This window comes from Rattus rattus, chromosome 16, assembly GCF_011064425.1.
Source record: "Rattus rattus isolate New Zealand chromosome 16, Rrattus_CSIRO_v1, whole genome shotgun sequence".
Classification (NCBI taxonomy): domain Eukaryota; kingdom Metazoa; phylum Chordata; class Mammalia; order Rodentia; family Muridae; genus Rattus; species Rattus rattus.
The window spans coordinates 24,268,698-24,294,515 of NC_046169.1; the positions used below are offsets into that span (position 1 = coordinate 24,268,698).

Here is a 25,818-nt window from a genome sequence, read left to right on the forward strand (position 1 = left end):
CATTGCTTGGATTTGACTTCTGACTTTGACTGTGCCCTGCTATTTCTCTCTTGAAGGATGCATTTGTTACTTTTGATTTTATAGGAGCCTACAGTTGAGAGACTGAATTTTAAAAGAAATTTTAGGGATTTTCTTTATTTGCTTGTTTTTTTTTTTTTTTTTTTGGTTTGGTTTTTTTTTTTGAACATCGTAGCTCTAGTTGTACTGGAACTCATTTTTTAGACTGGCCCCAAATCAGAAATCTGCCCGGGTCTGCCTCCCAAGCATCTGGGATCAAAGGGGTGTGCCCCCACAGCCCGCTGAGATTTTTAAAAGAGACTTTGGGTTTTTAAAGAGGTTGCGTTTTCAAAATGTCTGAATTTGTCAAGACTGGAAAAATGTTAACTTTGTAAAATATTTTCTATGGTGGTGGCGTTAACGTGTGACCTTAAGGATAAAATGGAAAGGAAAGGATAAGGCTTAATGGTGACGTGCTTGTGTCAAGTTGACAAGGGATCAGTTGTGCTAGATTGTTTAATGTCAACTTGACACAAGCTGGGGTCATCGAGAGGCAAGCGCCTCAGATAAGAACATGCCTCCATAAAGTCGGGCCGCATGCAAGCCTTTTCTTAATTGTAACTGAAGCAGAAGGGCCTAGCTCACCACACATACCACCCCTGGCCTGGAGGTCCTGAGTTCTATAAGAAGGCAGACTAAGCAAGCCATGGAGAGCAAGCCAGGAAGCAGCATCCCTCCATGGCCTGTGCATCAGCTCCTGCCTCCAGGTTCCTGTGTGAGTTCCTGTCCTGACTTCCATTGGTGATGAACAGTGATGTGGACGTGTAAGCCCGATAAACCCTTTCCTCCCCAACTTACTTTTTGGTTATGATTCGGTTAGGTTAGAAGACAGAGGCAGGTGGATCTCATAGTTCGAGGCTAGCCTGGTCTACAGAGTGAGTTCCAGGACAGCCAGGGATACACAGAAAAACCCTGTCTTGAGACACCAGAGAAGCCTTTTTTGACACCCACATGGAAGCTTACAAGTGTATATGATTCTTTTTTTTTAAGTGTCCAAAAATTTAACACTAGGTCATCCAATGTTCTTGCACATGGTGGACGTGTGTGTGTGTGTGTGTGTGTGTGTGTGTGTGTGTGTGTGTGTGTGTGTAGGCATGACGCTCACACATATAAAACAAAACCGCATAAATCCCTCTCTAAAATCCTCATGTTCTCAGTATCTTTGTGCTGTACGCAAACGTAGATAGCATGGCCTTCTGAAACTGTTCTGCATGGAAATCAGGACAGCATGCTCCTTTGTACCTTAACTCCCTTGTTCCCAACTGTTGCAAATACAGTGAATATTAATTTGGTCCAAACCCACAGATAGCAAGGGAGAACACACCAAACTCCAAGTCTGTTCGGACTGCGCACTTCACAGCTGAGACCCGGGGCAGGTAAGTCACTGTATTTCTGCGTCTGAAGCTCTTAGATGTCTTTTAACTCTTGCGGGAGGTAAATCATTATAGCACAGTGATCGTTGCATAAAGGTGCTTCGAAAAATTTTAAATTGGCTTTGTTTGGTTCCTAGAGAATTTTGTGTAGAGTCTAGAAGCCTGCTTCCCCTTTGCAACATACCTCTCTTCTCCTCTCTTCAATTCTCCTTCAGTGGCCATAACTTTAGCTTCAGGCATAAGCCCCTCTGGGAATCGAAATCACTCTGTCTTCTTGTCCTGTGACTTCTTTTTCTCATGCTCAGAGCCATTTAAATGGGGGACTGGGTATACTGTTATGTGTGTGTGGAACGTCACCGTGAAATTCATAGCTAGCTAAAAATGATCCATTAAAAAGATGATGTTGGTAACTCCTTGATTTTGAGAGAGGTTAATCTGTTCATTTTGGATATCATTGGTGAGATGACGTTACTTTATCTATTGACTACGCTGTTGAGAACACGCCAAGCTTGCTTAGGATGAAAGCTGCAACTTCAAACAAGCCGGAAGTGTGACTGGAAGGGCACAGTTTGTGGTAATTTCTGTATCGGATCCTCTAAAGTTCTGAGGTCAAATTAGAATAGGACCTTTGTAGGTGGAACTGACAGAAGTTTTCTCTTTATTTCAGACTTCTCAGTCTGACATGGCAGAAAAACCAATCAACACGTTGGTGCAAACCCCTGGCAGTGAAGATCCAGTTGAGTGCCTCTTTTGTATATCCCTGTGTATTATGTTCTTCAATAAGCAGTTTCAAAGTAATTGACTCTAAGTTGATTCAGGTCTGGACAGCAGAAGAGACTAGGAAACGGACAAACCTTACTATTGGTTAGACTTAAATGGAAAAGCTAGTTTAAACAATTGTCAACAATGTTTCTTCTTTTTTTTTTTTTTTTTTTTTTTTTTTCTCGGAGCTGAGGACCAAACCCAGGGCCTTGCACTTGCTAGGCAAGCGCTCTACCACTGAGCTAAATCCCCAACCCCCTCAACAATGTTTCTTGACTCTGTTGGTATGTGTTTGTGTGCAGGTGTATGCAAAACACTCATTTAAAAGCAAAGGAGACTACATCAAGATTTAAAGTTTTGCATCACTGTAACAAAGTACTTCAGGGAGAAAGAGGTGCAGAGACCCACTCACTGTCGGGAGCTATTCATATGGTTCCTGGCTCCACCCCCTGCACCCCTCCTTCCCAGATGGGAACGCCCAGGGAAGGCAGGAGGCTCTGTTACAGCTGTGTGAGATCTGCCTCTCCCTAAGACCAGGAGATTCTTCCTCCCCCCCCCCCCAGCTGAGGACTGAACCCAGGACCTTGCGCTTTCTAGGCAAGTGCTCTATCACTGAGCTAAATCCCCAACCCCAAGACCAGGAGATTCTAGTTAATCGATCTCCAGTCAGATGACTAGCTGGAAAAGATTTCCTCCCAAGCTGTAGTTTGATTCTTCACTTGTCAATCATTTCTTTCGCTGTGCAGAAGACTTCTAATTTACTGAAACCCTACCCATCAATCTGCCTTCCACAACTCTGGTATTCTGGGACCTTGTTGCCAAAAAGTAGTTGTGTGAAATCACTCGCAACATTTCTTTCTCGATATCCCAGCTGACTTTCTGAGCTGCCAGTCTTGAAGTAAATCAGTCCTTGTTTACTCTATGTGTCACAGACCAGTTTCTGAACTACAAGAAGCACTCAGTGGGTTTGTAGCAGATGTTTTCCACCAAGGGAAAACTGTGTCTCAAGGTTGAATTGGTATAATACTGCTGAGGGGGGCTCCCAGTGACAGGAAAACCAGGAGTTGTGACTCCTAGAGAAACAAGTTCAGGGGTCTTCTCAATATAGTTCCCCATGATGCTTCTGTAAATATCATCTTAGAGAACACAGAACTTCTTTTTCGTTTTCTTGATAGTCCTGGCTGTCCTGGAACTCACTCTGTAGACCAAGCTGGCTCTGGCTACCCTTGCCTCTGCCTCCGAGAGATGGGATTAAAGGCACAGGTCACCACAGACTTGGCTCAAGAACACAGAATTTCTTGAGTGTCCGTTTCTATGGGGATCCCATTTGCCACTGTCTAAAGAGAGAGCATTTCAGTACAGCGTGGCTCCTTTGATGGGTCCATTTAGGTTCTGCCTCATTTCTGACCCTGTTCTCTGCTAAGTGGCTGCATCATTAGTTCTGGGGCTCTCAATTCCACGTCTAAGGTCTCTTGAGTTTCTCCAAGCTTGTCTGAACTTTTGGGCAGCCCTCTAGGTGTTTTGATTCAATCCTCAGGAGAAACTGGTGAGTGCTGAGGGCTCTAACTTGCAATCTTGGATCTGTTTAATGTCCTTTTATATTTCTGTGAGGTCTATTAGAATGGATCCCTTTTCATCTTTGATTTTGTTTACCCAAGCCTTCTCTGTATTTTTTCACCAAAATGCATAATAGATAACTATACTAGAACATTTTAGAATTCCTCACCAGAACTTCCTTCAATACCATGGTCTTTGGGAACTATTGCTAGAAAGTTACGGTGTTCTTTTGGGATCGCCAGGTTACTTAAAAAACCACATTTCTTATGCATCTGCATTCGTATTTGTATGTGTGTTAGGTCAGTTGTCTTGATCACATTTAAAAGTGCCACAGTACGTATCTTGGCGTTTGAATTGGTATGTGTCTTGACTTTGATTCCAACTGGACATGGCTGTCTCTCTACAGCATCTATGGCTGTAATTAATGGCTTTGGGGACAGTTCATGCTGTGATTGTCTGAGGAGAGGTGGTTGCTGAAGGACACTAGGGGTGGGGACATTCTAGCTGTTCACACAAGTGTGGTGCACACAACCATCAGTATCCTTTTTGTGGCTAGTCTGACAGTAGTATCACTGACAGTAGTATCACTGACAGTAGTGGCACTGACAGTAGTGGCACTGACAGTAGTGGCACTGACAGTAGTGGCACTGACAGTAGTGGCACTGAAAGTAGTGGCACTGAAAGTAGCACTGACAGTAGTAGCACTGAAAGTAGTGGCACTGAAAGTAGTGGCACTGAAAGTGGTACCAGGCTGGCCTTGAACTCACAGATACCACCTGCCTCTGCCTCCTAGGTGCTGGCATTAAAGGCATGCACCACAACTCTCAGCTCTGTTCAATTTACAAAGGCTAGGATTTTGTCCTGCACTTTTCTGTTTTCAAGTAATTTAGTTTTTAAGCTTCTTCACATGAGACAAAACGTGATACATTTTTCTCCATGACTGAATAACAGTGACATGGGCCCAGTGGATGGACTCCTATTTTGAGTTTCAACACCCGCCGTCTGAGATGTGGACCCTGAGTGCATCCCTAAGACTGTACTAAGTCCCTTTTGCAGGCACTAATCAGTTTAGAAAGCAGCCATGGTAACCAGGAGGCTGCCTTCAGCCTCAGTACCCAAACTTCAGGTACCATACGATGGGACAGAATCCTATTCATTGAAAGTTGAACAGGGGCGGTGGGGAGAGGCAGAGGCAGAGGCAGGTGGATCTTTGAGTTGAAGGCCAGCCTGGTTTACATAATGAGTTCCAGGATAGCCAAGGCTATGTACAGAGACCCTGTTTCAAAAAGAAAGGCAAAAAGGAAATGGGAGAGGAGGGGAGAGGAGGGGAGGAGGGGGAGGGGGGGGAGGAGGGGGGAGGAGGGAGGAGGGGAGATAGCAAGCACAGGACCACACGACTTCAGCTTAGAGTCCAGTGCCTGGTGAGTAAAAGCTAACACTGGGCGAACTATCACAGTACCATCTTTAAATATGTATTTATTTATTATATATAACTACACTGTAGCTGTCCTCAGACACACCAGAAGAGGGCATCAGATCTCATTACAGATGGTTGTGAACCACCATGTGGTTGCTGGGATTTGAACTCAGGACCTCTGGGAGAGCAGTCAGTGCTCTTAACCACTGAGCCATCTCTCCAGCCCCACAGTACCATCTTAAGCCAGTGCTCACAGAGGGAGCCTCTGGATCAGCTATAGCATCAGGAGATCTGTGGCTACAATCTAGTGTGTAGTTCCTACTATCCCATTTAAGCTCCGGGTGGACTGCTCTACCAGCCCCGTCCATGCTCCCTTGGATCTGCAAATGAAACACACACACACACACACACACACACACACACACACACACACACAGGCTTATTTTTGATATGCTTTCGCTCAATGGGTGGTCTCTTCTAAGCCTTCCTCGGCTATCGAACCCATACCACCTGTGATCTCACATGGCTGGTGACTCTCTCTCCCTCCAAAGCATGGTGAAATTTCTTCTCCTCCCTTGCATCTGCTAGCCTTCCCATGAGAAAACTGGAAGTCCTGCCCATTTAACCCAGCACATTGGCCGTGAGTGTTTTTATTGATCGATCAAGAACCAATTGGGGAACAGGACCTTCAGCGTTCAGAACATCAGAGCCACTGCCTACAGACTTCCATTCTATCACCTTGGGACTCACTTGGGAATTAATATTAATGTAGTTCCTTACATTGTGGTGACCCACAACAATAAAATGAGAGCAGAGTAAATAAACCTGACCAGTGCAGGGTGAATGCAGGCACAACAGCCACTGATTGATACAATTAATGTGCATTAACATTTAAAAAGCCCTGTAATGAATATATCTTCACTATGCTTTTGTGGAATTTTAAAATTTGTGACAGATTTCCATGCCTAAAATGAATTAGATTATTCACAAAAATATATTTATTTCTTTGAATTATTTTTCCGTCTTCTAGAATTAGCCAGTTATTTAGGTAAATGTTGGTGTACCTTCTAATACTCTTGGGTGGTAGTGTTAGCAGAAGGTTTCTTTCTTCAATCCGGTATAAGATGAGTTGTCCTCAAAGGGTGTATAAGAATTTAAAGTTGAAGCCATCTGCATAGCTTTTTGAAGATTTATTTATGTGTTTGTGTGTATATGTGTGGGTGGGTAGGCACATGCATGTATACACACACATATACATGCCCAAAAGAGAAGTCCTTTTTCCTGGAGCTGGAGATAAAGGGTGTAAGTGCTGGAAACCAAACTGCAGTCCTCCAAAAGCACAGGAAGTGCTTGTAACCACTGAGCCATCTCTTCAGTCCCCTTCTTGCTTAGCTTTATATTTCCAATTGACTTTTGTCTGTGCCACGTATATTAACAGGCGCTCGTTTCGTTTTGAGACAAGGGCTTCCTCTGTGTAGTCTTGGCTGGCCTGAAATTCACTTTATTAGACCAGGCTGACCTAACCTCCCGGAGAGCCACCTGCCTTTGTATCCCTCAAGTGCTGGGTTTGAGGGCGTGTGCCACCATGCCAGGCTGTAATTGGTTTTCTTTATCATTTTTTCCCTTTAAAAAACAAACAAACAAACAAACAAACAAACAAACAAACAGGGTTTCTCTATACAGTCCTGCTGTCCTGGAACTCACTCTGTAGACCAGGCTGGCCTCCAACTCTAAGATCTGCCTGCCTCTGCCTCTCAAGCTCTGAGATTAAAGATGTGCACCACCACATCTGGTGAAGATTTCTCTCCTATAGAGATCTCATGTTTGGGATGGCTTCTAAATCACTAGGAAGCCGATGCTGGCCTGTAGCTTCGGATCTTTCTGCTTTCATTTTTCTGAGTGCTGGGAACACAGTTGTGTACCACTATACCTTCCTTATGTCCTCATACTATAAATACGCACTGAATATTATTAAAACTTTTTTTTTCTTTTCTTTTTTTCGGAGCTGGGGACCGAACCCAGGGCCTTGCGCTTACTAGGCAAGCGCTATTCCACTGAGCCAAATCCCCAACCCATTAAAACTTTTAATGCAGAAAAGCCATTGATATTTTAGAATACCACCCTGGGATTTCTCATGGTGTTTTCTTTTCTTCAATTTCTTCCTTGCATTTTAGAAGCATAGCCTCTTAAGAGTGTGATCAGAGGCTGGTTCAATTATTTATAACACGAGTATCAGCATCTTTGTGAGCTCTTTTTGCACAAATTCACTTCATGCATTTGCATCAAGCAGACAATAGAGGAATAACTAGTCCTGATCTTTTTTTTTTAAAAAAAAAAAAAACATAATCAGCGTTGTCTTTTCAAATGATGTTATTTCTGATTCTAATGAGAACCTTTCTGTTTCTGTTGTAAGGAAAACGAGAACATCCGTTGCTTAACCACTCTTGGCCATTTTGGGTTTGAATGTTTGCCCACTCAGCTGGTGAACAAATCAATCCAGAAAGGATTCTCTTTTAATATTCTCTGCGTGGGTAAGTGCCAGACACTGCATTTAAATTATCGTTCCATTTGTCTCTTCCTCATTTAAACGGATACCAAACAGCATAATATTGATCTTCAAGACCATTTTTATATGTATGTGTGTGTATATGCATATATATATACATATATACATACACGCATATATACATATATATACAATACACATATATGCATATATACATATATGTGTATATATTGTTTTTTTTTTCTCCTCTTAGCTGCATTGTTTAAATATTTAAGAACATTTCCGCCTCACCTAGTGGCAAGTTTCTTTAATCTCAGCACTTAGAAGGCTGAGCGGACAGATCTCTGTGTGTCTTAGTCAGTGTTCTATTGCTGGGAAGAGGCACTGTGACCACAGCAACTCTTATAAAGGAAAGCGTTTAATTGGGCCTAGCTTACAGTTCCAGAGGTGTTTAGTCCATGATCACCATGATGGCAGGGAGTACAATAACATGTAGGCAGATAAGGTGTTAGAGAAATACCTGAGAGTTCTACATCCTGATACACAGGGGTGTGTGTGTGTGTGTGTGTGTGTGTGTGTGTGTGTGTGAGAGAGAGAGAGAGAGAGAGAGAGAGAGAAAGCGCGAGCGACCCCACCTTGGACTTTTGAAACCTCAAGGCCCACTCCCAGTGACACACCTCCTCCAAAAAGGCCACACCCCTCATCCTTCTCAAACAATGCCATTCCCACTGAAGCCAGTGGTTGAGGCTCAGCCTACTCCTATGCTGACACTCTTATGGTGTGTTTACGTTCCCCACAGGAGAAACTGGAATTGGAAAATCAACTCTGATCAATACACTGTTCAATACGAATCTGAAAGAGGCCAAATCTTCCCATTTCTACTCGAAGGTTGGACTGAAGGTGAAGACATATGAACTTCTGGAAAGAAACATTCCCCTGAAGTTGACTGTTGTGAAGACGGTCGGGTATGGCGATCAGATAAACAAGGAAGCCAGGTTAGTGTTTCTTACTTGTTTATAAATTAAATTGTAAAGTCAGCACAAAAGGCATTTGTCTTTTTTTTTTTTTTTTTTTTTTTTTTTTTTTTTTTGAGACAGGGTCTTACTATGTAGCACTGACTGGCTTGGAACTCGTTATATAGAATCAGAGTGACCTTGAACCCACAGATATCTGCCTATCTCTGCCTCTCAAGTGCTGGGATTAAAGGCATGCACCACCATACTTGGCTTGAAGCCAGCCCCAATTAAAGGTTGTCCTTATAAGAGTTGCCTTGGTCATGGTGTCTGTTCACAGCAGTAAAACCCTAACTAAGGCAGTTTGATTCTTGTTTTCTCTCTTGAGCCTGGGATTTTGCTATGTAGCCTAGGCTAGCTTTGCATTCACTAGGTAGTCCAGGCTAGTCTGGCTCAGAGCAATCCTCCTGCCTCAGCCTCCTGGTGTTAGGATTATAGGAATGGGTCGGTACAACTGACTTTGAATTTTAAAGTTTCATCTGTAATCCCATGTCCCCTAAAATAAAATCACACTCTTGGGGATTAGGACTTGGATATCATGTAGAATTAGGAATTAGGATTAGTGCCTTCTACTGACTGAGCCATCCCTGCCCCTGGACCTGAAATTATATTTTATGGCTGTGAAATGCATCAATTTTATCCAGTGGCAAACTCTTCAGAGCACACAGTGTTGCTTATCTCATAGTAAAAGGTCAGATTTTGATTTTAGCAATGTTCTGCTAAACGTATAATTTTCTTTCTTTTTTTAGCTACCAGCCAGTCATTGACTACCTGGATGCTCAGTTTGAAGCGTACCTCCAGGAGGAGCTGAAGATCAAGCGCTCCATGCCGGACTACCACGATTCTCGAATCCACGTCTGCCTTTACTTCATCACCCCTACAGGACACTCCCTCAAGTCCCTGGACTTGATAACGATGAAGAGCATTGACAAACGGGTGTGTGAGAACTGCACGGGTCTCTTCAGGGTTCAGTGTATCTTGAAGCATTTATACGCATATATATATGCATATATTTGAATATTTTTTCCTGTTGCTCTTGAAAGCATTTGAATGGATTTTCTAGGACGTTCCCAACAAAATGCCATAGAGTGGCTGGTTTAAACACCTCTTTGCTTTTCCTCACGTGACCTAGCTTCTGGTGTCTGTATGAACAACATTTTTTTTTTTTTTGAGACTGTGTTTTATGTTAGACTATGCTGGCCTTGAACTTGCTGTGTAGCTAAGGTGGCCTTTGACATCCTGCTTTTCCTGCCTCAGTTTTTCAGTGTTGGGGTTTAAAGCATGCACCCCTACACAAGGCCAAATTTCTCCTCCTTGTAAGGTTGGTAATCATTCTGGATTAGACCCCTCTATAACAGTCTAACCTAAAAGTATCTATTACAAGCACTGATACATTTTTGAGAGATAGGTTAACACATCCATATATAAAATTTAGGGGGAGGGAAACTTAACATTTGATAGAGTTCATCTTTGGCTTTCGTTCCAGGTAAAATTAATTGAAACAATGACTGCTTAGAGCATGAGGATGCACACCTGCAATCTCAGCATTTACAGGGATGAGACAGGAGGATAGCTGTGAGTTTGAGGCCAGCCTGGACTGCACAGTCTTCAGGCAGCCTGAGTTGTAGAGTGAGACTTTGTCTCAAAAAAAAAAAAATGGGGCTGAGGAGATGGCTCAGTGGTTAAGAGCACTGACTGCTCTTCCAGAGGTCCTGAGTTCGAATCCCAGCAACCATATGGGGGCTCACAACCATCCGTAATGGGATCTGATGCTCTCTTCTGGTGTGTCTGAAGATCGCTACAGTGTATATAGTAAATAAATAAATCTTTAAAAAAAAATCAACAGCAGCAATAACAAAACAAAACAACAACAATGTTACCTGTTTGGAGAGAAAGAGATACAGGAAAAAAAACACTAAAATAAAATGATTTTTTTCCCCCCTGTGACTAAATTCTAATCAGATGACAGCTATTTGTGTATGTTTTTTTTTTAAATTGAATTTACCATATGGTACTATAAAATAATCCTTTGACTGGTACCATTGATCAAGTGAAACATGAAGTTTTTCTGATTCTGGTTTCAAATTCTCTCAGAGGGGACTCAGCGTACAGAACACACAGGTCGTTGCAGCCTGCTCTAGACAGACAGACCCCAGACAAAACCTTGAGGGATACTAAGAGACCTGTGCACTTTCTTTCTTCACGGAGGGACTTGATTTGTAGCTCAAGTTGCTCTAGAATTCACGGTCTTCCTGCCTCAGCCTTCCAGGTGTTGGGATTACAGGTACTACATAGGAAGTTGGACTTCCTTTGACAGGCTTCTTATCTCCAGGGTTTTAGAAGATTCTTAACATTTTTATGAGTCTCTGGTGTAAGGCCAAGATAAGATCCTTGCTCTAGGTGCCAGAACTAATGGCTTCATTCTTAAGGGAGAGGGTGTCCTGTAGTTGAGGCACAGAGGGGCTCTAGGCTCTTGCCCATAGCATGTATCCATAGCCACATGATGTACGAACGTGACTTTCCCTCTTATCAATGGACTGGAGGAATGACCAGGGCCTTAACCGTATACATGATCCTGTCCTTTTGCTCCGACATATTCAGCCTGTTCTCCAGTTTGCACAGAGGTCCATGCTGTATGGAAGGGTTAACTGAAGGCTAGGCTCGCCTTATTCACAAGGACAGGGATTGGACAATAGATGATGGGCGTTTTCTCTCCAGTTTTCTCAATCTCTTTAACACCTCGAATTTAAAGTTTTCATCTGCTTCTAGAAGACCACTGAGTTTTTAACCTTAAAAGTGGCCATTTATAGTAAAGTTGCATGGACACACAGGATACACTGCTCACAGCTTCCTCAACCTCTCCTCATGGTCAGCACTCATGCCGGAATTCTTCCATTTCTAAACTTTATTTTCATTTTTCATCTCCACTGCTTGAATTTGTTGTGAGCATGTATTCTCATAGAGGGTTAACTATATTATATATCATATAATATATATATATATATAATAGGTCATATATATAGTATATCATCTATTATATAATATCTAATTATAATATGTATATTACAAGTTTAGATTAAATTCTGTTCATTTATTTTTTTTAAAGATTTATTTATTTTATTTATAGATGGTTGCAAGTCACCATGTGGTTGCTGGGATTTGAACTCAGGACCTCTGGAAGAGCAGTCAGTGCTCTTAACCACTGAGCCATCTCCCCAGCCCATCATTTATTTTTTTTCTACTCATTTATTAGATCCACACCTCCCCTCAGTTTAACACGTTTGGAAAATGCGGGACTTGCCCAAGGATTTGAACAAATGTGATTTGAGCTCAAAGCTAATATCTATTCATTGTACTGTATAAAGGACTTAAATATATGAAGCTTTGAATTGGTAGAGCAAAGGTATATGAGGGAGATGGGTTAACATACACAATTATGGAGAAATGGTTAAATGAATGACGGCTAAGAGAGAGACTCCCTCCCCCGCCCCCATTTTATTGAGAGGTCTTTTCATCTTTCAGTTTGATAAGTAAGTGGTCTACTGAACCCTACCGCTTAGGTCATACTAAGAGAGGCATGGGGACATGGGATGTTTAGAAAAGACACAAGATCAAGACTTCTTAACCTGGGTTCTGATGAAAGAAGATGAGGGTTCAAAATATAGCTCAAAGGTAGAACGTTTACCTAAAACAGTCAAGGCTTGAGGTTTTAGTCCTGGGCGTTTCCCCAACAGAAAATTCTCTGTGGCCAATCATGATGGGGCACACCTGTGGATAGGCCCAGCAGTCTTCCCAGAATCCCATCGAAGATCCCGTCACAGCAGTAGTAGCAGCAGCAGCCGCAGCAAACCATACACACGTTTCTTTTCTTGTGCTGGGTTTAGATGGAAAGATAAAGACAGTAAAATTTGCTCCCGCTTCCTCCTTAACAGGTGAACATCATACCGCTGATTGCCAAAGCGGACTCGCTTTCCAAGAACGACCTGCAGAGGTTCAAGAACAACATAATGAGCGAGCTGAGCAGCAATGGCGTCCACATCTATCAGTTCCTGGCGGATGACGAAACTACTGCTCAAGTAAACAACTCGGTAAAACGTTTATAATATCACCTGGGCTTTATTCTCACATGTATCTGACAAGCAACGTATTTTTTCCTCAAAATACATTGTGGGGAAGTGTTTTGTCCCCTTCTCTCACCTCCCCTCTGTCCCTTCAACTCTCCTTCTTTCCCTCTTCCTCCCCCCCTCCTCCTTTTCCTCTCCTTTCTCCCCTTCCACCCTTTCTTGGTAGGGTTTCATGTAGCCCCCTTGGCCCTGAATTTACTGTGGCATCCTGAAATCCCCAATTCTCCTAACTTCACCTCCTGAGTACTGGGATTTCTGTCCCAGAGTCCTATTGTAGATGCACCTGTTGGGACTGGAGTCCCCGACGCTACATTATTATTGGTCGTGGTTTTCTATAAAGGTCTCTATCTGTTGCAAAGAGAAGCTTCCTTGATGAGGGGTAAAGACTTTGCTTATCTATGGGTATTAGGACAAATATTTAGATGGTAGTTAGGGATTAAGCTGGTTTAGCAAAAATGGTGGCTGTAGATTCTTCTTTGAGATCATGATTTCACAGGTCCTGGGTGTTTGGCTAGGTTTCAACGATCAGACATGATTTCCTTTTGTTCATCAGGTCTTAAGTCCAACTAGGGAGTTGTTGGTTACTGCCCAGGTATGTGTGTCACTAGTGCACTATGACTTTTTGTCCCATAATGGTTCTTGTCATTCATAGGTGTCCTATTTGGCCAGAGCCTTTGGTTGCTTCCCTCCCTCTCTTGGAAACTTGCCTGGCACCTTCTTGGAAGCATGACACCAAGTCCCCAAGGAGGAAGCTTCCATGTCAATTCCAGCTTAGGGTTTCTGGGTCCTATGTCTGAAGGACAGGGTGTCTTTGGCACCTCTGAGGGGCAACCAAGGACAATAGAAATAACCTGTACGGGCTGGAGAGATGGCTCAGTGGTTAAGAGCACTGACTGCTCTTCCAGAGGTCCTGAGTTCAAATCCCAGCAACCACATGGTGGCTCACAACCATCTGTAATAGGATCCGATGCCCTCTTCTGGTGTGTCTGAAGACAGCTACAGTGTACTTATATATAATAAATAAATAAATCTTTAAAAAAAAAAGAAATAACCTGTAATGTTTTGGGGGTTCTTTGGACAACTCTGACCAGCAACTGAGAACGTCTTCTCATGCTCGGTAGTGGGGTTTTGGATAGAGGGAACATTGTCAGCCCAGAGGGGGAAGATCATTTAAGTTATAGGTGTATATTTATGTACCAACTTATGTGTACTACAGGTATTTTTATTATATGTTTCCTCTTCTGGGTATTTTCTGTGAATGAACCACATGTAGTCTTTTTAATCTATTGTATTCAATTAGGGCAATGTTTTCAAAATTTACAGTATTGCACCTCTCTCTCTCTCTCTCTCTCCCTCTCTCTCTCTCCCCCCCCCCTGTGTGTGTGTGTGTGTGTGTGTGTGTGTGTGTGTGTGTGTATGCGCACATGCATATGTGGAAGCCAGGACACCACTTCTGGTGGTGTTTCTCCATTGTCTGCCTTTTGTCTTTGAGATGGTCTCTCAGTGGCTGAGATCTTACCGAGTAGGCTAGGGTGGCTGATTGGCAAGCCCTTGGGACCCAATGGCCTGTTCTCACTTCCCTAATGCCGAGATTGCAAACGTCTCTCACCATGACTCAGGTCCTCATGCTCATGCAGGAGTCATGTGATCAATGTTAGGCTAGGCTATCTTCCTAGCCCTCCTGAAGACATACACAATATTGTCTATTAGCATAAATTATGCTGTGCATTCATTAAACAACAACAACAACAATAATTTTTTATAATAATAATTTTTGAGACAGGATCTCACTGGTCGGCCTGGGCAGTCCTGGAACTCACTCCGTTAACCAGCCTGAGATTCACCTGCCTTTGCCTTAGTGCTGGGGATTAAAGATAATGCCTAGCTTAATTTTTATTTTTTTTAAATTTTTTTTCTTTTTTTCAGAGCTGGGGACCGAACCCAGGGCCTTGCACTTGCTAGGCAAGCGCTCTACCACTGAGCTAAATCCCCAACCCCAATTTTTATTTTTAATAGTGTCTTCTGTTAACTTATACACTACCATTAAGAATAGTTTTCAGGGGTTGGGGATTTAGCTCAGTGGTAGAGCACTTGCCTAGCAAGCACAAAGCCCTGGGTTCGGGTCCCCAGTCCAAAAAAAAAGAACCAAAAAAAAAAAAAAAAAAAAAAAGAATAGTTTTCAGGGGTTGGGGATTTAGCTCAGTGGTAGAGCGCTTGCCTAGAAAGCGCTAAGGCCCTGGGTTCGGTCCTCAGCTCCAAAAAAAAAAAAAAAAAAAAAAAAAGAAAGAAATAGTTTTCAGGGGCTGGAGGAATGGCTCAGCAGTTAAAAGCATTGACTGCCCTTCCAGAAGTCCTAAGTTCAATTCCCAGAGACCACATGGTGGCTTACCACCCTCTGGAATGGGATCCAATGCCCTCTTCTGGTGCGTCTGAAGACAGCAACAGTATACACATATAAATAAAATAAATAAATCTTAAAAAAAATAATTTTCAGCCGGGCATGGTAGAGTACATCTTTGATCCCAGCATTTGAGAGGGCTAGCCTGGTCTACAGAGCAAGTTCTTAGGGCAGCTGGGATTACAAAGAGAAACTGTTTTGAAAAAGCCAAATCAAATCAAACCAAAACACAAAAAGAAAAAAAAAAGACAAAAATAGTTTTCATATCAACTCATCAACATTGTCTTTGTGCTTAGTCTAAAAGATAACGTGAAATAATTAATCTGTATTAACAATCCAACTCTTTTTATCTTTGTACTGCGTACATCAGGATGCCTTGCTTTAGGAAGTACTCGGTAGGTAGCTTTTAATTCTATGCCAGCCTGGGATTAATGTTTATAAAAATCAATTAGTACGTATTTTCTGCTAAGTATTCAAACAGAACACAGGATTGATTGTGTGGTTAAGTGCACACTAGATGAGCCTCACCTCTGTACTTTCTACCCAAGAAAGAAAAGAGCAGCAGAGTAAGCCATGTTGTTTGGAGGGAGCTTAACTTGTATCTTTTATGCTTGTTTCTTCAGGGGCTGTTACCCTTTGCTGTGGTGGGGAGCATGGAGGAGGTCAAAGTTGGAAAAAGAATGGTTAAGGGCCGCCATTACCCTTGGGGCGTTTTGCAAGGTAAATATGAGACTGTGATTCGAGATGATGAAATCATTATGGGCTGTGTGTCATCGATACTCTCGAAATCGCGTTTTAATCTGAGCCGCGGTGATAAAACTCTAGCCGACTTGTAGTTAGTGACTGATGATGAGGAACACCGATTCCTTTCATTTGAGCTTCTTTTTAGAGTGACTACGATCTCTTCCTATATGACATTGGTTCTCAACCTTCATAATTCTGGGACCTTTTAATACGGTCCCTCAGGTTGTAGTGACCACCCCCCCCCAACCTTCAAATTCTTTTCGTTGCTACTTCCTAACTGTCGTCTCGATACGACTATGCTAACAGTATAAATATCTCACATACAGGATATCTGATATGCAGCCTCTCTGGAAGGGTTGTTTGACCCCCAGAGGGGTCGAGGCCCACAAGTTAAGAACTGCAGACTTAGGGCAGCTGTGATCCTTCTCTATAGGAAATTGCCATCAGCTGACTTTGACCCATAGCTACCAAGTCTCCGTGTTTAACCAGAGGGCCACATGCACACGGTCTCTGTCTTCTTGAAACATGCCAGTCGCAATGCTGGGACTCGCTTTATCAAAGCTAAGGAATAAATATTAGTACCTAAAGGTGTCACAGAAACTACTATCTAGATCCACCTGCCCAGCGTGGCACCCCCTGAAGCAGGCCGGCGCCCTCCTACATCAGTTAGTAATCAAGAAACTGCCCAGCAGATATGGCCACAGGCCAATCTGATGGGGGCAACTCCTTCCCGGGTATGCCAGGTTGATAACCAAGGTCAGATATCGCCTAGACTAAATCAATAGGAGAAAATAATCAGGGAGCTGATAGGTTCTGTTGAAATATACATGACAGGAGAAGGAAGAGGGAGAAGGATGAGGGGAGGGGAGAGGAGAAAATGGAGAAGGAAGAGGGAGAGGGATGAGGGGGGGGAGGGGAGGGGGAGAGGAGAAAATGGAGAAGGAAGAGGGAGAGGGGGGGGGGGGGGGGAGGGGAGGGGGAGAGGAGAAAATGGAAATGAATGAGGAAAACTTGGAGACATCACTAAACAGAGCAACATGTTTGCGTTGAGAACACCCAAGGTGGTAGAAAGCTTCTCTAGGAAAATAATAGAAACCCTCCGTACTGAATTTATTACTGATTATTATTATTTTTTTTTTACTGATTATTATTTTTTTTTTTTGACCAGTGGAAAATGAAAACCACTGTGACTTTGTGAAGCTCCGGGATTTGCTTCTGTGCACCAACATGGAAGATCTGAAAGACCAAACCCACACGCAGCATTATGAATGTTACAGAAGCAGCAGGCTGCAGAAGCTGGGCTTCAGTGATACGGGCCCCAACAACAAGCCAGTGAGGTGAGTGCAGACCTGGCTGGTGGGCAAGGAGACATGGCTCCATGGCTGGGAGCACTGTGGAAGAGAGGACCCAGGTTCAATTCCCAGCATCCACATGGTGACTCGCGGTCATCTGTGACTCCAGTCCTAGGTGATCTAACACCCGCTTCCGGCTTGTGTGGCCACCCGGCATGCACAAGATATACATGGGCAAATCAACACTCACTCACATAAAGTGAAAAGTAAACAGCTTCGGGGCTGGAGAGATGGCTCAGTGGTTAAGAGCACTGACTGCTCTTCCAGAGGTCCTGAGTTCAAATCCCAGCAACCACATGGTGGTTCATAGCCATCTGTAGTGAGATCTGATGCCCTCTTCTGGTGTGTCTGAAGTGTACTCATATACATAAAAATAAATAAATAAATCTTAAAAGATAATTAAAAAAAAAAAAAGAGCACTGACTGCTCTTCCAGAGGTCCTGAGTTCAAATCCCAGCAACCACATGGTGGCTCACAACCATCTGCAATAAAGTCTTAAAAAAAAAAAAAAAGTAAACAGCTTCAGAAAAATTGCTGTTACGTAGAAGTCGATCATTTAGGATGCTCGTAAAACCACAAGGTACGCTCGTTCAAGAATAAGGCTGCGGGCTCTTCATGAATTTTTAGGTTTTTAATAGTTTTGGGACGTAGATGGAGACAACTCCCGGGAAATACCACCCTGGTGATCTCCTGACCTCACAGCCAATTCCACAGTCTAAACATGTCTCTTCCTACAGAGTGTCCCCCACCCGCCATAACCGCTGACTCCCTTTAATACAGTCGGTAGGGGCTCTCAGAAATCTCTGGGGTTTTTCTTGTTCTCTTGGGTACGAGATCTCCTCTTTACCACCCTCGTGAGGTGGCCATTCCTTCCTGAGGTGCAAATACTTTCATTGGGAGGGAATGTCACAACTGGCAGGCACACGTCCTACGACAATTTGTTGTGGGTTAGAAATTTTTGTTGGAGGTCTTCCTCGATCTGTGTCTTTTGAAGACAGGATGGCTCATTAAATTTGGAGGTCACAGATTTGGCTAGGTTATCCGGCCAGCAAGCCACAGGGGTCCTCCTGAATCTGTTTTTGCAGCCCTGGGATTATGGGCATGTACGGCTGACACCTAGCTTTGAAGGTTTTTCCTTTGGCTTCTGAGGATCCAAACTCAGATCCTCGTGAGCATGCGTGATGGGGCCACTTTACCGACTGAGCCAGTGATTCTCAATTTCCCTAATGCTATGACCCTTTAATGCACTTTCCCATTTTGTATTGATTGATGTTGGTTGTAGGTGTCGCAGAAGAGAGAGAAGCCCGTCAGGATTCTAAGCCTTTGTTTCCTGAAGGGGCAGAGGGGTTCAGCCTTGGAAAAGACTGATGCCCAGCTATCTCAGTCCAGTCATTTTATTCAAACAACTCTACAAGGTTATTGGGCCTGGGAAAGATTCCAGCTACCAATGTTATCTTGTCCTTGCTTCCCGTGAGAATAGACAGCCCACAGAAATCTCAGTCCCTTCTGACCATGGCTAGTTGTAATCAAAACTAAGAACTCCAGGTTTGCCAGGAGTGTCTTAGGACCAAGATCTGTGCAGCTGCGAGCTCCCACGTTTTACCCGGTGCAGCCCTTCCGGAGAGATAACATTCTTCAATGTTTCCTGATTAACTGATTAACTCAAATACAGCAAAGGCTTTACTGAAACATCTCAGTCAAAGCCAGACCCAAAGGCTTTCCCGTGAAGTCAGACACAAAGCCTTCACTTTACATATCACTACAACGTTGTGGTGACCCCTATACCATACAATTATTTTGTTACTACTTCATACCCGTCATTTTGCTAGTTTTGAATCATAATGTAAATATCTGGTATTCGACCCCTGTGGGGGTCATGACCCACAGATTGAGAACCACAGCACACCAAACCCTCTCAAACCCTAAACTATATCAAGTGAATTGTATTTTAAGGGACCTCTTGATTGCTTTGTTTTGGATTATTTTGAAAACAGTCTCATACCTTAGTTTTCCTAAAATACTGTTGTCTAAAACATAAGAAACATATATAGCAGAGGACGGACTGATCTGACCTCAGTGGGAGAAGATGTGCCTAACCCTTGAGAGACTTGAGGCCCTGGGGAGTGGGGAGTCCTGGTGAGGGTGGTACATCCTCTTGGAGACGGGGGGGGGGTAATGGGATGAGAAACTGTGGGAGGGGGGATTGGGAGATGATGATGATGATGATGATAATGATAACAACAGCTGGATGTGGTGTTATGTGCCTTTATTCCCAGCACTTGGGAGGTAAAGGTGGGTAAGTCTCTTAAGCTGAAGGACCGTTTCTTCTGCATAGTAAGTTTCAGGCCAGCCAAAGCTGCATAGCGAGACTCTGCCTCAAAAAAAAAAGAGAGCAGCACAAACAAAAAATTAAACCAAACCACCCACCACCACCACTACCACCACCACCACCACCACCACCACCACCATCAACAAACCCCCAGGGAAATAAAATTTATCAACTACAGGAGTAAAAAAATCACTGACCCTGGTGTTTCAAATTTTAGTGTTCAGTCACATACTCACACAATTAAGGTCTCATTTTTTTTTACACCTCCTCCTATAGAAATTTGGGGGCGTCGCTACACAGAATATTGGTGAGTGCCACTTTAGAAACACAGATTTATAGTTCGTGCGCTGATTCACGTTAGCGTTTAAAAATAATTTTTTTACCTCATTTATTTTGTATGTGTCTGTGTGTGCACACGTGGCGGAGGTCAGAGAACCACTTACAGGAGCTGGTTTTCTCCGAGCATGTGGATCCTGGGGGGGGTCAGCTCAGGTCTAAGCTGCCCTGCCATCTCCCTGGCCATTTATCAGCACTTAGATATGAGAATAACAAAGAATGATGATCCTTCTCCCCTTCAGTTTTCAAGAGATGTATGAAGCCAAGAGACAAGAGTTTCACGATCAGTGTCAGAGGGAGGAGGAGGAACTCAAGCAGACGTTCATGCAGCGCGTCAAGGAGAAGGAGCTGACCTTTAAGGATGCGGAAAAGGAGGCATGGATTACCCACCTCACACCCACTTTCTACTTTCCTTATCTGGGGGATAAGTTTTAGAGACCTAGTGGATTTTATCTTGGATGAAACTTTACATCTCTCTAAAAAGCAGCTATTCACTGAATAGGATCTTAATATAGCCTTTATGAAATTATAGGGTGAGATTGTATCTTTTTCGTGAGCATTTTGCTTTTTTTTTTTTTTTTTTTTTTTTTTTTCCCGGAGCTGAGGACTGAACCCAGGGCTCTACCACTGAGCTAAATTCCCAACCCCCATTTTGCTTTTTTTAATGCTCCATGCCTCTGATGCAATCAGGCAGGGGCTGCACTCTCTACTCACCCATCACCTCTGCTGTGTGTAGCTCTCCCAGCATGGGGTTGCTTGCTAGGAGCTGACTTCTAGAGTTTTACTGCTATGAAGAGACCCCCACGACCATGGCCACTCTGGGGCTGGCTTACAATTCAGAGGTTTAGTCCATTATCACAGTAGGAAGCCTGATAACACAGAGGCAGACAGTGTTGGAGAGGTAGCTCCTCTCCATCTTCTACATCGGGTGCCACAGGCAACAGGGAGAGAGGGAGGGACAGAGAGAGAGCGGCAGGCTTCAGCATCTGAGACCTCAAAGCCCACCCCCTAGTGACGCACTTCCTCCAACAAAGCCACACCCACTCCAACAAGGCCACACCTCCTAATAGTGCCATTTCTACCGATCTGTGGGACCAGTTTTATTCAAACACCACAGGGATCTTGGGGACTGCCTCATCCCCATAGCTCCATTAGGCATTGTCAAAAGTGGAGTCCCTCTGTAGCAGCTATAATCCTGTGACAGGCCTCGGGGCTACCTATGATACCTTCTGAAATCTATGTGAAGACTTCTTGATCTCACAGCTCTTGACTTGCGCATGTACACAGAGTTAGCATCACCAGGTAGAACCCAAGATTTATAATTGGTTACCTTCAAGGGCATTAGATGGAGCCATGCCTGGTCTCCCGTGATACTGGCTGGGGTTACCAGGGAGAACTGGCAAGACACAGCATGAAGCCCAAGGTCACTGGGATGCCAAGCTTCCTGCAAGACCTCCCAACCCCCTCAAGGGCATTCTCCATTATATTGATGAATACTTTATTAATTTCTAACTTTATTAATCTCTTTAGCAGAGGATTACCTGGACATATCCTGAGCAGTATTTTGAGAACTTCCTTAAATTGCTGATTTCAGTTGCTGATTTCAGCTTTCCATAACTTTTACTATTTCTTTTTTTTTTTTTTAAATATGTTTACTTATATGTTTATTTATGAGTACGCTGTCACTGTCTTCATGCACACCAGAAGAGGGCATCAGATCCCATTACAGATGGTTGTGCGCCACCATGTGGTTGCTGGGAATTGAACTCAGGACCTCTGGGAGAGCAGCCGGTGCTTTTTTTTTTTTTTTTTTTTTTTTTTTTTTTTTCCGGAGTGGGGACCGAACCAGGGCCTTGCGCTTCCTGGGCAAGCGCTCACCACTGAGCTAAATCCCCAACCCCCGCAGCCGGTGCTCTTAACCACTGAGCCACCTCTCCAGCCCCCAAGTTTTACTATTTCTACTTAGTTATGAATTCAATCTTTAATCTCTGCTGTCTCCCATTTTACTATGTGCAGTTTTATAAAAGCTCCACGGCACCTTGTGTGTTTTGCTAATTTAATATCGTTTTTGCACTTAACCACCAGGTCTCACAGACTGAATTCGATCCCCGGAATCCACATTCACACTGTAGCACTGTTCAATCAACCCATTAGAAATAATTTAATGAGTATAATCATTTTTTTACAACATCTTTAAAAAATATAAGACTAAACCAGAGTGGAATCACCATGTTAAATGAAATAATCAAATACAGCTTCAAAATGGACCAGTCGTAGTTCAGCATAAGGTGACTTAACAAGTATAAGGGTGCTTAAGCTAAGCCTGGTGACCTGAGTTAGATCCCTGGGACCTCCATGGTGGAAGGAGAGAACCCATTGCAGACAAACTCTGAGAGAATATAGTCAACCTGAGTTAGCGAATAAAGCTTCTCTTTTAAACTTGTAAAAAAAAAAAAAAAAAAGCAACTTTTAAATACCCATCTGGATTTTGTCCTTGGTTTCTGTTCCTCTTCTGTCTTTAAATGATCACTCTGCTCATCCCCTTGGCATCCCATTATATTTTGTATTATTATATAAACTTATATAAACTATTTATAAAATTATATAAACTATTAATATAATAGGTCCACTAGAATGGCCCATTGCCTGACTCTAGAAACAGAAATAGAAGCCAATTATTAGAATTATTAGAAGCTTAGTTTTTAAAATTTTATCTTTTGACTTTTTGGGCTACTCGAAAGGTGACTGCTAATGACTTCCAAACCTCGAACAGTAGAGGAACGGTACCCTTGATGCCTCTTTAAAAATTTCTATAGTCGGGGTTGGGTATTTAGTTCAGTGGTAGAGCGCTTGCCTAGCAAGCGCAAGGCCCTGGGTTCGGTCCCCAGCTCCGAAAAAAAAAAAAGAAAAAAAAATTTCTGTATTCCTCATGGAAGCACAAGGACTTTTAAATAAGTTTTGCTAGGGCTAGAGTCTGCCTTTTGGGTTTTACGAATCTCTGTGACAACAGGGTTACCTCTCATTGTCTAGCTGCAGGACAAGTTCGAGCATCTGAAGAGAATCCAACAAGAGGAGATCCTGAAGTTGGAAGAAGAGAGGAGAAAACTGGAAGAGCAAATCATAGATTTCTATAAGATGAAGGCTGCTTCCGAGTCAGCACAGGCTCAGGTGTGCATGAACGTAAAGAAGGACAAAGATCGTAAGAAATAGTCTTCTCTTACCTTGCCGTCTGATTTCAGAATGTCCCGTCTGATTTTAGAACCCATTATCCTCTACTCCTATACCTGTGAGCTTGTCTTCATAGCACTTAGTTTTGACTGAAATGCTAATCTTTTTTTAAAAAAGTGACTCAGCACATGTCGTTCTCCACAAGAGTGTCAAATACTTGGGAAGAAGATACGGTTTTTTGTTTGCTTGCTTGCTTCTAACAAAATTTCAATTGTGGGAGGAAGATGTGTGTTTTTTTTTAAAAAACAAAAATCTCAATCATTTGATTTTACCGATGAAGGCTCAGGAGTCAGATGCTGGGTGAAAGCCTGCTAGCTCAGAGAGGCAGAGAGAGAACCCAGCTGACCTTTCTCCAGAGCTGAAGTGACCCTCACTGAATTCCCCTCTCCCATGCCACCTCAAGTAACCTCCAAACTGAATGTTCCTCCCTTCTGCTTCCTGTGCAGCTATCTCTGTCCTGACTCTCTATGGTTTTTTTCCTTAGTGATTCTATGTTCCTGTCCTATCAACTGGCTGCTTGCTCTATCTATCTCTTGACCTATGGTTGACTTTATTAAATCTTATCTACACTATTCAAGTAGAAAGTTCTTGGATCAAAGGTGTGTGCTAAGGCTGAGCTGCACCACAACTAGAAACAGACTTTTCTATAAATAGCAAAATCTCGGGGTTCGAAGTGTAATCAAATATCCTGCAGCATTTCCCCATTTTTTGTCTAAAAATGAAAGGGGTTTTAACTCTAACACAGTTTAGAACTGCTTTAAGTTATAAAAATAAAGCTGATTCTTTAATTACACCATTATTAGAAGTTGTGGCTATAGAGACAACAGTTTTAGAGACATAGTCTAAAACTGTTTATAACAATGTAGCTATTTCTGCCGAGCTTTCTACAAAGTCTAGCTTGGTTGTATTTTACAGTCTTATGATTAAATATTTTTTTTTTTGGTTCAAAGTTCCTTTAAATGTTTGTGTCAGTCTCATATGAACTCAGCAATTTGAATTTCCTATTAGTTTATAGTGTGAAGCTGATCTTTGGGTGGTGTTTGTCAGATAAATGGCAATCCTGATCAGGCAGAACACAGCAGTCAAGCCCAAAGGCATCCATTGTGCGCACATCAGTAGCAAGAAAGCTATCCTGGGACAAAGTCCCTGGTGTTGTGCCTTTCCAGGCTATACCCATTGTAGCTGAGCAAGATGGTGGGCTGTCTTCAAGATGCTCACTCCCGAGTGGAGTCCACCACAACCCTAACTCTAAGACTGGGGGTTTCCTCTTTTGGCAGGTTATATCTTTTCTAGGGCAGAATGTTTTTGGCAACAGAGAAAGTATTATGTTTCGATTGAAATTAGACTCTTGAAAATTTGAAACTAAATATACCTTAGTCTGAGTGGATAAATATACCCATATTCCCCTTTCTCTTTGTATATTGATTTGAGGCTTAAGTGTATTTATTTTTAGATCACAAAGGACATTCACTTTAAATTTCAGCCTGCCGTTTTTGCAAAGCATCTTTTAAATCAAAATCACTGTAATTCTTATAGGCCTGCCTCTCAAATGTTGGGATAGAAGGTGTGAACCACTACCTGGCTATGGATCCCTTATAATAGTCCTTTTCATAGGGTTGTCCTGCTTTAATTTGTTTCTCCATTTCTCCGTATTTTTTTAGTGTTAAGGGTAAACGTTGACTTACCTTGTTGATTCATTCTGAATTTGTTCTCTAGCAAATTTTAACATTCTAGTCTTAATTAAACACGATGCCAATTTATCCACTATTTTATTATTTTCAGATGTTTTGTCCATCTTGCCTGAATGAACCACACTAAATTTAATGCTTTTGCTAAGTTTTGATAGGTTTTTCACTTCCATTCATATCTGCTAGTTAGTGGTTTATCCATTTTGATGTCCGTATAGTTAAACCTTTGCACACACACCATGAATTGGATAGAATTGTGTGGTATACCTGTAATATGCTTTATGTTGTAATATGCAAAGAATTTCATTTTACTAGAGACCTATGCTAGAGCATTATCAGTCTTAATTTGTACAGGTATCTGCCGCAGACCACCCAGGGGAGTGTGTCAGCAGAGGGACCAAGGCTTGGATTTCAGGTAGAGAACGGATTCGGTGTTACAGACAGACACAAACTCGAGGTGTGTGCTGCTGTGAAAAGCTTTACTTCTTGGCGTAGATTTAAGCAGTTAGAACAGGCACCTCATAATTGGCAGTCATCCAGCCCGTTCATTCAGCCATTCATCACCCAACCCATGTCCCTTGCAAAGAGGAAAGCTGAACGTACAGTCTAGGAAACAGTTCTCAACTGCAAACAATAGTTTAAAAAACTGCAGTTATACTGCCAGATTTGTGGGCACCAGGTATGTGTTCATCATTTATCTTTGTCATAATAAGGTTTAAACTCTATATTTATGGCCCCTCAGATTAGTAAGGAAACTTTTGTAACCATAGTTAACTCTTGATAAGTTTGTTCAACTTGTTGGAACTTGTCTATGATCTTTTTAAAAGAATCATTACTATTTTGAATCATGCTAAACAAAACTTTTCCAAAAGGGGGGGAAAGGCTTTTCTGGAACAGTCTTGTTGTTAGTAACTGCAATTAATTTCTCTCCTAT

At 42.6% G+C, this 25,818-nt stretch overlaps 1 protein-coding gene across 1 annotated transcript; it reads left to right on the plus strand.

Moving 5' to 3' along the window:
* Nucleotides 1-1,314: 1,314 nt before the first annotated feature.
* Nucleotides 1,315-25,298, plus strand: Septin14 (septin 14). The gene is made up of 10 exons (XM_032886694.1): nt 1,315-1,433; nt 2,098-2,166; nt 7,580-7,697; nt 8,472-8,667; nt 9,435-9,621; nt 12,618-12,773; nt 15,831-15,927; nt 17,120-17,288; nt 20,211-20,343; nt 22,999-25,298. The coding sequence occupies exons 2-10, from the start codon at nt 2,113-2,115 to the stop codon at nt 23,176-23,178; spliced, it is 1,290 nt and encodes a 429-aa protein (XP_032742585.1). The 5' UTR covers nt 1,315-1,433; nt 2,098-2,112; the 3' UTR covers nt 23,179-25,298.
* Nucleotides 25,299-25,818: the final 520 nt, after the last annotated feature.

What these genes read in the sequence shown, in the direction of transcription:
- Septin14 (XM_032886694.1), top strand. Translation starts at nt 2,113, where the DNA reads ATGGCAGAAAAACCAATCAACACGTTGGTGCAAACCCCTGGCAGTGAA. An exon ending in CCCCTGGCAGTGAAGATCCA is followed by an intron (nt 2,167 to 7,579) that starts GTTGAGTGCCTC and finishes TTCTGTTGTAAG; the next exon opens with GAAAACGAGAACATCCGTTG. An exon ending in CTGCTCAAGTAAACAACTCG is followed by an intron (nt 12,774 to 15,830) that starts GTAAAACGTTTA and finishes TTGTTTCTTCAG; the next exon opens with GGGCTGTTACCCTTTGCTGT.